The sequence below is a fragment of the Capra hircus genome, chromosome 24 (assembly GCF_001704415.2).
Source record: "Capra hircus breed San Clemente chromosome 24, ASM170441v1, whole genome shotgun sequence".
NCBI lineage: Eukaryota > Metazoa > Chordata > Mammalia > Artiodactyla > Bovidae > Capra > Capra hircus.
In genome coordinates, this window is record NC_030831.1 from 49,341,053 (window position 1) to 49,352,827 (window position 11,775).

The 11,775-nt window shown below is 42.6% G+C and overlaps 2 protein-coding genes across 5 annotated transcripts; both read right to left on the reverse strand.

The window, feature by feature from the left end:
• C24H18orf32 (chromosome 24 C18orf32 homolog) lies at nucleotides 584-5,006 on the reverse strand. 4 transcript variants are annotated; one of them, XM_018039690.1, is made up of 3 exons: nucleotides 4,827-5,006; nucleotides 2,092-2,279; nucleotides 584-1,310 (listed from the first exon to the last, which is right to left on the reverse strand). In XM_018039690.1, exons 2-3 carry the CDS (start codon nucleotides 2,254-2,256, stop codon nucleotides 1,245-1,247), a joined length of 231 nt encoding a protein of 76 aa, XP_017895179.1. In that variant the 5' UTR covers nucleotides 2,257-2,279; nucleotides 4,827-5,006; the 3' UTR covers nucleotides 584-1,244. The 4 variants fall into 4 exon arrangements, with proteins under 4 accessions (XP_017895179.1, XP_017895181.1, XP_017895182.1 ...); XM_018039692.1 differs by having other exon boundaries at nucleotides 4,813-4,953; XM_018039693.1 differs by having other exon boundaries at nucleotides 2,092-2,282; nucleotides 4,813-4,953.
• On the reverse strand, nucleotides 6,645-11,226 carry LOC100861018 (60S ribosomal protein L17). Its single transcript, XM_005697189.3, has 7 exons — nucleotides 11,160-11,226; nucleotides 10,263-10,315; nucleotides 10,132-10,172; nucleotides 9,527-9,661; nucleotides 9,182-9,280; nucleotides 7,942-8,133; nucleotides 6,645-6,774 (listed from the first exon to the last, which is right to left on the reverse strand). Exons 2-7 carry the CDS (start codon nucleotides 10,300-10,302, stop codon nucleotides 6,727-6,729), a joined length of 555 nt encoding a protein of 184 aa, XP_005697246.1. The 5' UTR covers nucleotides 10,303-10,315; nucleotides 11,160-11,226; the 3' UTR covers nucleotides 6,645-6,726.

Genomic DNA, 11,775 nt, shown 5'->3' on the forward strand with positions numbered 1-11,775 from the left:
TTCTTGAGCAGGAGGGTAGGGTGAGGGAAGCAAAGATTTGGAGGGACAAATGGAAGACATCTAGAGCACACATAATGATATACATACTGATCAGTAGGCAAAATTTTCCAAATTTTGACTCAAAATTTACAAAAAAGTATTTGGAGGATGTGTGGGAGAAGAGGGCATATAGTGTAAAATAGCTATATCTCAGTCATGGCAGAAGTCAGTAATGTTTACAGCTGCTACTGCTGCTGCTAAGTCACTTCAGTCGTGTCCTACTCTGCGACCCGAGACGGCAGCCCATCAGGCTCCCCTGTGCCTGGGATTCTCCAGGCAAGAAAACTGGAGTGGGTTGCCATTTCCTTCTCCAATGCGTGAAAGTGAAAAGTGAAAGTGAAGTCGCTCAGTAGTGTCTGACTCCTAGCGACCCCATGGACTGCAGCCTACCAGGCTCCTCCATCCATGGGATTTGAATTTTTTTTTTTTTAAAGAAGTATCACTGCCCCATAACTATCCTGATGCCGTCACACTCTTCCAATCCTGCTTTCTGATGTGGTTAAAAAATCTTGCTTTTAAATATTTAAAAGAAAAAAGAACAACAAGCTATTTAATATTTAATACATTTGTAGGAACGGAAGGAACAAAACAAGGATTAGAATTTTATATTACACATTAGACATTTATGTAAAAGATGTTCCATTTTTCAGAGAGGTTTCCCCTATTTCCCTGTCTTTTCTATCTTCCTCAGAGCAATAAATAGTAATTACTATTCTCACAGATAAGCTACTCCTTTGAGTTGGACAGTAACTACATCTTTATTTCAAGTCATTATCATCTCTAAAAACTACCTTTCATTTGACTGCACAGTCTCACTGCAATGTTTCACAGTAAAATTACACTCCTCAAATTTGAAGAGCCTGAATAAAAAAAGCTAGAGCCCCCCGAAATTTCTAGGTACTGACTTAGTAACAGTGTCCACTGGCACAAACCTTATATATTTACTCATATTTTTAAAACTGCAATAAAAGAAATGAAAGCTACTTTAATGAAAAAGGAACTCAGAAATGAGGTTGTTAAATATAACTAGCTACATTTTAAATACAAATACCAGGTATTCCCTGATTAGCGTCAGGTAAATGTCTAAACTATTAATATCTAACCCAAATTCTGGTCTTGGAAAAAGATCAGAGACAATTAAAAAGAAGGTGCTTCATAGTATCAGGTCCATTTTTAAAACAATGAGATCCTTTGGGACAATCAGTTTAGTCTTTCTTTTTATCACACATTTCTGTTGGTCCTCTTGTTGGTAATCCATTTATGTCTGCATCCTAAAATGAGAAAACATTTTAGATATCATTACCACAAAAAGACATTGTAAGGGATATTTTCTTTAAAAACACAAACTTCAGAATGAAAAACCTACTGGAAATGTGCAGGATGGCTAAATTTGTGCAGGTGATTGAATTTAACAATCACCAACACTAAGGAAAACAAGCTGTCTAAATATTCATTTAAAAAAATAACTGCATTACAAGAAGAAAACCTCTATGAATCTACTCATTACATCTCTTATAAGAAAATTCCAAACCCCTATTTTAACAAAGAGAGAAATTTAGAATTTAGTATTTTTTTTCTTTTGAACTTTTAATTTTATATTGGAGTATAGCTGATTAACAATGTTGTGATAGTTTCAGATGAACAGTGAAGGGACTCAGCCATACAGATACATGCATCCATTCTCCCTCCAAACCCCCTCGAATCCAGGCTGCCACATAACACTGAGCAGAGTTTCATGTGCTACACAGTAGGTCCTTGTTGGTTATCCATTTTAAAAATAGCAGTGTATATGTCCATCCCAAACTGTCTAACTCTTCTCTCTGGCAAACATAAGTTCGTTTTGTAAGTCTGTCTCTGTTTTGTAAGTAAGTTCATTTGTATCATTTACATTTTTAGATTCCACATATAAGGGATATCATACGTATTTCTCCTTCTCTGGAAATTTAAACATATTAATGAAGCTTCTGGTTCAAAGAACTTGACTTTCCAAAAGTCACTATTTTACCCTGAGTATACAGCCCCCACCCATTCAAGGCATTTTAATGTTCTTACCTTATAGTCTACTTTGCCTTTGTTTTTATCATTGGTTTCTCGTATAGCTTTCCGAGGCCACATACGGCTAACAAAGGGGGAGATCAGAGGGTATATATATGGCTCCAGGAACTTTTTGTAGACCCAGAGCAGAACTGGAATGACGATGCAGGGAATGCACACCATTGTCCCAGGTGTGAGCTCCTGAACTATTGACAAACAGCAGGAAAAAAAAATTAGATCATCATAGATTAATGACTGAAGGAATTCACCTAGATTGAAATATATAAAAAGACTATTTCTACACTGAAGGAAAAACTTAAATCACATTACAGGTACTATCGTAAAGCAAGAGTCTATTCATAAAAATGCTGCCATCTACAAGGGAAAAGAGTAAGAGGTGGCAGACTTGAAAGTAAGAGTGAGGATAAGCCTGCCACCAAAACTCTCCAAAACCGTAAATTTGGTGATGAAGGAAAGACAGGGCTTCCCAGGTGGCTCAATGATAAGGAATCCGCCTGTCAATGCAAGAGACATGGGTTCAGTCCCTGGGTGGGGAAGATCCCCTGGAGAAGGAGATGGCAATTCACTCTAGTATCCTTGCCTGGGAAATCCCATGGACAGAGGAGCCTGGAGGGCTACAGTCTATGGGGTCATCATCCAACACTTCTTGGCACTGAGAATGAGGCAATTAAGCCCTTTATACACATCAGCTCATTTAATCTTCAAAACACCTAGTGAGGTTGGGTACTCTAGCATTTCCATTTCCATATAAAGAAAAGGAGTCACCCAAACATCAAGGAATTCGGAGTAATTACTGGTGAATGAGTAAGCATTGTTAAACTAGGCAATTTAAAATGATTCACAATATAAGCGAGGAATGATATAGATAATCCAATCTGAAATAAAAATGTAAATGTACATCAGGGAATGACCACTATTTTACAAAGGATTCAAAACTGGATTCTTTAAAACAGTCCTCTAGTCTCAGGTGGCACAAGTGGTGGGAAAGAACCCGCCTGCAAAGGCGGGAGACAGAAGAGAAAGGTTGGATCTCTTGAGTAGGCAGATCCCCTGGAGGAGGGCATAGCAACCCACACTTCAGTATTTCTGCCTGGAGAATCCCATGGACAGTGGAGCCTGGCAGGCTATGGTCCACAGGGTCACAAAGAGTCGGACACGACTGAGAGACTTCACTTTCATGCATTGGAGAAGGAAATGGCAACCCACTCCAGTGTTCTTGCCTGGAGAATCCCATGGATGGGAGAGCCTAGTGGGCTGCCATCTATGGGGTTGCACAGAGTCGGACGCGAGTAGAGCGACTTAGCAGCAGCAGCTCATGTGTGTGCTAACTTGACTTCCTTGTGTCCTCACACGTACTAGCTAAATTAAAATAATTTAGGAATTTGCCAAAAACATTTTGTTCCAAAATTTTAAAGAACATATCCTCTGGTCAAAATAAACCAAGAAGCATGAGTCTTTTTCAGCATCTTACAAGGAATCATTATTTTGGGCTACTAGACTTTTAGAATCTCATCTGAAGCGCTTCAGATTGGTTTAGGTCTTACAAGTACCTAAGCATAATAATCAAGCAGGAACCAGGGCAGCTGCCTGGATTTGAGACCTGCTTTCACTATTTTCTAGACAGTGTTCCTGAGCACGTTATTTGACCAGACAGTGCCTTAATTCTTCCATGTGTAAAAAGAAGATATATATTAGTACCTATATGAAAAGGATGTAGTGTGGACTAGATAATAGGAATACAAAGCTCAGAACAGCCTCCGAATACGATAAGTACTATTTAAGTGTTGTTACTATAAGAAAACAAAAACAAAAACAAAAACCCAAAACAGATTCAAAAGTTGTAACCTGTCCAAAGCCCACACTTTAGGTAACTAGAGCTGGCTAAAACCAGAACTCCTAATTCTGGTTTCCTAGCTAAACGCTCTTCCATTTTTCCTTCCCAAAACACACAATCTCCATGTTATTCCCCTTTCTAACAAACTTTAAAAAGCAATGAAACCCTTCAAAACAACTGGCAACGCTACCGAGAACTATGATAATAATACGATGACTTGCAATCGTTCCATCATAAAGATCCACGTTTCTAACCTACTTGAAATTGTTTTAAATAAATTCTCAAGAACAATTACTACTAGTTACTTCTGTCATAATGATGGCTTAGAAAGGCCTAGAAACTGGCTTAGAAAGGTCTAGAGGTGGCTATGATAAATTGATAAAAAATAATTTTATTTACTGTCTCTAAGCCAATTCTCGAATATTACAACACAGTGAGATAAATGGATCGAAACTGCTGGAGGACAGGAATTTCTTTCATTCGACTTAATCCAATACAATGGAACACGAAAAAGCTGTTCTATGAGAACAGGGAGCAGCTGTGGAGGGAAAACGTCAGCTCCTGGAAGGAATTAGTCCTCCAGAAATCAGTCTGGAGACAAGAGAGCGGGTCAGGCCGAGTCAAAGGTAAGGACTGAGACAGGAGAGAGGAAGAGAGAACGGGGGTGACGATAATAAAAAGTGATACCGACAGTTCAGGCCAGAGAGCGGATCCGGAGGTAAGAAGAGGCAGGAGCGGGTGGACGCGGGCGCAGGTCAGGCAAAGGGCGAGGTGGACGGGAGGCGGGGGCGCGGGGCTGGGGGCTGGTGTACCGTGAGGGCAGGAGAGCCGCGCTGCGCACCGAGACCGCCGCCCACGCCGCCCCGATCCCCCCAGACCACTACCGGGTCCGGCTCACCCGCGACGACCAAGTCCCAGGGACACTATCCACGCTTCCGGAAAGAGGGTCGCGGGGAGTCACCACAGCCGAGCCAATGGCACCGCAGGAGGGGCCGACAAAGGCGCGTCTGCGTCAGCCTGACGACGCGCCGGACGTAACGGGGACGCCCGCAGGGGGGCGTGGACGACTTCCGGCGCGGCCGCAGCCGTCCCTCGAGCCTGCAGGCGAGGCGGAAGCCCTCGCTTTCCTAGGTGCCCCGTCGCTGAGCGAGACCCAGGACGCTGCGCCCGGAGGATGGCGCGTTTGCGAGCGGCTCACCACCTGTGTGAAAGCTTGCTTCACAGCGACGGCTAGGCTGTTTTCGAATGCAGCTGTGGCTGAGCTCCTCACCCTGTTCAGTCGCTAAGTTTCCGACTCTTTGCGACCCAGTGGACTGTAGCCGGCCAGGATCCTGTCCGTGGGACTTCCCGGCCAAAAATTCCAGAGTGGGTTGACACTTCCTTCCCCATTTTAAGACCCACTACAAAGGTCTTAAATTCCAGAGCAGGGGAAATTAACATTCAAGTTGATTTTGAGGGATTTATCTTTACAGAAAATGGCTGTACTACTTCACTCCCATTGGGACAGCTAGTCTTTGATTGATCCTGGCTTCCCTGATGGCTCAGCTGGTAAAGAATGTGCCTGCAGTGCGGGAGACCTGGGTTTGATCCCTGGATTGTGAAAATCACCTGGAGAGGGGAATGGCTACCCACTGCAGTATTCTGGCCTGGAGAATCCTATGGACTGTAGCCTGTGGAGTCAGAGTCGGACACGACTGAGCAACTTTCACTGATCCTACATTTCGGTAGCTCAGTGAAGAGCCTGCGTGCAATGCAGGCCAGGGTTCGACCCCTGGGTTGGGAAGTTCCTCTGGAGAAGAGAATGGCAATGCACTCCAGTATTCTTGCCTGGATTACTCCATGGACAAAGCAGCCTGGCAGGCTACAGTCCGTGGGGTACCAGAGTTGGACACGACTGAGCAACTCACACACACATAGCAGTAGCAGTAAACGCTACTGCTTTAGGAGTCCTGTAGATCCTCCAATGTTCACTAAATTCAGTCCCTGAGTCTTGAAGACTCCCCTGGAGGAAACCCATTCCAGTATTCTTGCTGGGCTAATCCAATGGACAGATGAGCCTGGCAGGCTAGTCCCGTGTAAAGAGGACACAAATGAAACTAACACCTCATGCCACAACAAAAACCCTGGGAAAAAAAAAAACCATGCTAAGTCAAAGCATTGTGATTTAGATGAAAAGTCCAGAACAGGCAAATCAACATAAACTCAGGGCTGGATTGGGTTAGGTGACAAGTCAACCACTGCTAAGGTTCCTCTTTGTGATACAGAAAAGCCTCTGCAACCCCATTTATGGATGCATAACTCAATACAGTAAATGCTACTTTAGAAGCAGACTTGCTGCTGCTACTAAGTTGCTTCAGTCATGTCCGACCCTATACAACCCCATAGCTGGCAGCCTACGAGGCCCCCCATTCCTGGGATTCTCCAGGCAAGAACACTGGAGTGGGTTGCCATTTCCTTCTCCAATGCAGGAAAGCAAAGTCACTCTCCGCGACCCCATGGACTGCAGCCTTCCAGGCTCCTCCGCCCATGGGATTTTCCAGGCAAGACTACTGGAGTGGGGTTCCATTGCCTTCTCCGAGTAGCAGACTTAGGGTGCTTTAAGTTCAATTAAAGTAGGTGGAAAAGAGAGTCAGAAATTTCCCCATGTTCTCAATTCCATTTTATACAAGTACCAAAAGATGCAAAACAACCTGTTAATGAAAACTCATTTGATCCATTTTGTGCTAACGCTTGAAATACATTTACTAATTAAGACAACCAACAATTTTACTTTTATTTGCATTTATTTTTTGCGGCATTTATTCCCGGGCCATAAGTTTTTGTTTCTTCAGTTTCTTCTGGGATATCTGGGGAAAGAAAAAATAAAAGCACTATTAGAAGAATGATTCCAGGAGAACCACACATCTAAAAGAGGAAGTTATATCTTAATGAAGGTAATCGGAAATTTCATCATAAAGGGAATGAGTCCTTTGGCATAAAGAAGTGGCACAGAGAGAAAGGCAGCCAGGAGGCAATTAGAGCAGTAAGAGAAGGAAGACTACAGGCTGGGAGCCCAGCTGGAAATAACCAAGTGGCAAAAAAGGATGGAGGATAATATCGACAGAAGACAGATACGTTAGGATTTGAGTCACTCCCAGGTTCCAGGCTAAAGAACTAAATGTAATCATTTACTGAAAATAAGTTTCTTGGAGAAAGGGACTGCAGGGAGGAGGTGCCCGGTTCCAGATAAATTACATCTGAAGTGGTCATGGCCATCTAGGTGTGGACATCAGCATATAATCACACAGTTTTAACACACTGAATGATACGAAATTCCCGCTCAATGTTAAGAAACTAATGAGGATAAGAAAGCTGTGGTACATACACACAACGGAATATTACTCAGCTAATAAAAAAATGCATTTGAATCAGTTCTAATGAGGTGGATGAAACTGGAGAGTATTATACAGAGTGAAGTCACAAAGAAAAACACCAATACAGCATATTAATGCATATATGTGGAATTTAGAAAGATGGTAACGATGACCCTATAATCGAGACGAGACACACAGATGTAAAGAACAGACTTTTGGACTCTAGGAGAAGGCGAGGATGGAATGATTTGAGAGAATAGCACTGAAACACGTGAAACAGATCGCCAGTGCAGGTTCAATGCATGAGACAGGATGCTCGGGGCTGGTGCTCTGGGATGACCCTGAGGGATGGGATGGGGAGGGCAGGGAGGGGGTTCAGGATGGGGAACACATGTACACCCATGGTTGATTCATGTGAATGTATGGCAAAAACGACCACAACATTGTAATTAACCTCCAATTAAAATAAAAAATAATCTTCCAAGATTAAAAAAAAAAAACTAATGAGACTTATGAAAGCCAAAATAAAATGATTAAAAGAGGTTGGTGGTTGCTCAGAATAGCTTCCTTTCATGGTTATTCCAAAGGTGTCCTAAGTTAGTCATCACAGCAACCACAATCTAATACGCCAAGTGAAACAGCAGAGACTAAGTAATTTACCTTTTTCTTCTGTGCAACCTCCTCTTCTGGTTTAGGAACAATCTGTTCTTTTTCAGTAAGGATCATCTCAATGTGGCAGGGAGAGCTCATGTAGGGGTTGATCCGACCGTGAGCTCTGTAAGTCCTGCGTCGCATCTTGGGGGCTTTGTTCACTTGGATGTGCTCAATGACCAGAGAATCTACATCTAAGCCCTGGGAAAAGGGAGCAAAATCATGTAACATTTAAAAAAATTTTTATATCAGGTAATACCTTTATCTTAACACCATAAACTATCATTCAAGTCCTTATGACTTTAAATAGCATATATATATATTTAAAATTTCATTCTAAGTTCCCTCCCTTAAATCTAAGCAATTACCAAAACTCAGTGCTGGTATCTGCACCTATTTTATAAGTGGTATTCATTAGGGAGTGGAGTTACAGGAATCTCAAAGGATCTATGTCTAAGATTGATGATGGCAAGGATTAGCTACAAGGGCTACAGCTAAACAGACCTATATTAATTCCAGTTCTAACCCAGTTTTTCAAATGCAAAAAGGTAAAGGATAACTGCTCAAATGGATAAATCTGTTTAGTTGGTACAGGATTTGTTCAGTTAGACAGTGCTGTTTTGACCTCTGAAATTTAACATCTCTTCATTATGAATGTAGGCAACAAACCACATGTCAATCATATGATTCCTTTGTAACTGTATTTATTTGTATTTAAATATACACTGTGAAGGGGTTCACAAACCTCAGTATAAAAAAGGCTTCCCTGGTGGCTCAGATGGTAAAGAATCTGCCTGCAATGCAAGAAACCTGGTTCAATCCCACTCCAGTATTCTTGCATGGAGAATTCCATGGACAGATGATCCTAGCCACAGTCCACAGGGTCACAGAGTTGGACACTACTGAGCACTAACACAGTACAAGATTACAACCCCTTGGTAAAATACTCAAGGTGAGAAAAAGCGTTTCTCTTGCATGTACTGGGATTATGTCTGTGTGTGTGGGTAATTCTAGAGTTTTAGGCTTGAAATTACTGCAGACCATGCTCCTGAAATGCTTTATTAAAAAAAACTTTTTTCCTGTTGGAAACTGAAAGTAGAGATTTAAAATAGTCCTTTTAATCGGAAATTTTGCTACTTTCATCAAGTCAAAGTAAAAACAAGTCAACCAAGAAAATAGATCCAGACAACAACTGTTACTGAGTCAACAACCCAAGCTGCGTATGTAAAGATGCTTATAGTGTGGGTACCTTAAGTTCAGCATTACTCTCTGCATTTTTGAGCATGTGTAGTAAAAATTCAGCACTCTTTTTGGGCCATCGACCCTGAGTCCAGCCCCACTGTTTGGCCTAAAAAACAAAAGAGAGTTTATTAGTAATTTCCCTCTATTTAAATCAATGTTACACGCTGAATCTACTTCGACCATCAAGGTTGTTCAAAACATGCTTTTTTCATGGTTAATCCAAAGGTGTCCCAAAGACTGTCATCACAGCAACCATAAGGAGCCTCAGTAAAGGAAGACATTGGCCATTTTTACTCTATCTACTCCCTTCCCTAACAAACTGTCTTTTTAAACGACAACTAGGAACTCTTACCTGTGCACACCTGCCAACTCCACCGTTGTAGCGGCGGAACGGCACACACTGCTTCTTTAACGTGACGTCCTTCAGATACTTGGTGGCTTTTCGGATATGCATACCCTTTATGGCCTGGGCAGTTTCACGAGTGTTCTAAACATAAATAATGTAAGCTGTGAATTAGCTACCCTTAAAAAAAAACCAGATTTAAACAAATTCCAGTTATTTCCAAAGTGTCAACCTTTATCAAGAGCCAAATCCTTTCCCTTCTTGAAACATATTACACAATCTGTTATGAGCCAGGGAGGCTTGCTTTGAAGGTGGAGAAATGTGAATCCTAAACCTGTTTATTCACTGTTAATATATTCTCCATTATCTCGTAAACTACGTTTCCCATATCTTGATCTGTGCACTAGTTTCTCAAGCAGTTCTCTGGTAATTTTACCCAATTCCACAAATCCTAAGTCAAGGTGTTCATTAAAAGGTGGCTGCTCAGAAATGGATTTATTTTCATGGTCAATCCAAAGGTGTCCTAAGAAACACATCATCGCAGCTACCTTTTCAGAATGGTTAAAAAATACTCAAGGAACAACTCTTTCAGAGCATAACTACGATTCACATACCTTAAAGTGTACACGAAGATTTGAACCTCTTGATTTGCATGCTAAAAAATACCGGAAAAAAAATTTTTGGGTTAATCTTGGTATCTGGGTGCCTCATACTCCAAAATAAGAAATGCTGCTTGCTCACTTACATTTTGTGGGGTTTTCTGGGTCAAGTGAATAGCGCACCATTTTTAGGAGTCACCTGGGAGCAAGAATAACTGTCAACATGTATTTACAGCAACTCACAGTGTAATATGTACTATAAACTCTGTCCACAGCTGCTCAGAGAGTAGTTGTTTTCATGATTAATCCAAAGGTGTCCTAAGAAATGCCATCATTGCAGCCATCCTCCTCTCAATCCAGTTTCATCTCAGCTACCACCACTAGATGCCTACAGCAGCGTTGACACTAAGACTAGTGACACAGACGCCCTTCCCCTAACCCTCTGAAAGAAAACACAGCCCGTTTCCATCCAAATCTGGATTCAAGTATCCGTACGGAGGAGCCCAGCGCCCTGCTCAGCATCAGATCCTTCAGGTCAAAGTTAACGCGACCTAACGACACCCCTCTACAATAACCTCCTTTACTCACACAGATTCGCAAGAAAGCCAAGCTTTCCACACACTTTCAGGGTATTATCCGCGTTAAGCGCAGCTCAGCTCACGTTCAGCCACTGAGTAAACCTCGACCCGACTTGACCTTATTCCCCCCCAAAACTTTCTCTCCATTCGGCCCCAAATGCGCAGCGTTCGCGGCCACCACTCACCGCGAGACACTGGCCCTCAGGAGTCGGCACCGACCACAGCCGGCCTCTAACCTCGTCACCCCCATTCTCGCCCACTGCGGCCTGTAGAGGCCCGACAGCGCAGGGGCGCCGAGCCGGGGGCTCCGACGCGTCCCCCCGCACAGGACTGCTCCACCAGGGAGGAATCAGTAGGCGCGAGAATCCTTCTTCTGAGGGTCTCGAAATTGGCGCCGAGAATGCCAGGATGGCAGGGATTACCGGAGGATTCATCACTAGAGAAAGATGCCGAAGACACACTCACCTTAGGCCGCTTACCGGAAAAGGAAGAGCGGTGGCTCATGGGAGAATTCATGAGACCTCGACATCTCGCGAGAGTCCCAGCCTAAAGAAACGAGATTTGTAGAGGTGAGGGAAGGCGCAGGAGAAAGGGAATGTAGAAAATGTTTGAGAAGATCTGAAAACGAATCAGAGGCTTAGGGACCGTGTCAAAATTCTCCTTTTTTGTATACAGAAATAAAGTTATGTATTTTAAATATCTGTCAATTAAAAACAGGTTTGTACAGAAATAGAGTCACAGACTTAGAGAACGAACTTATAGTTACCAAGGGGGAAGTATAGGCGGGGAGGGATAGTTAGGGAGTTTGGGATTGACATGTACGCACTGCTCTATTTAAAATGTGTAACCAGCAAGGACCTACTGTATAGCACAAGGAACTTTGCTCAGTATAATGTAACAACCTAACTGGGAAAGACTTTTGAAAAAAAAAAAAAAATGTAGAAGTATAACTGAGTCATTTCGCTGTACATCTGAAATTAACATAACATACTTAATCAAGGATAAGTGAAGTTGCTCAGTCGGGTCGGACTCATTGCGACCCCATAGACTGTAGCCTACCAGGCTCCTCCGTCCATGGGAT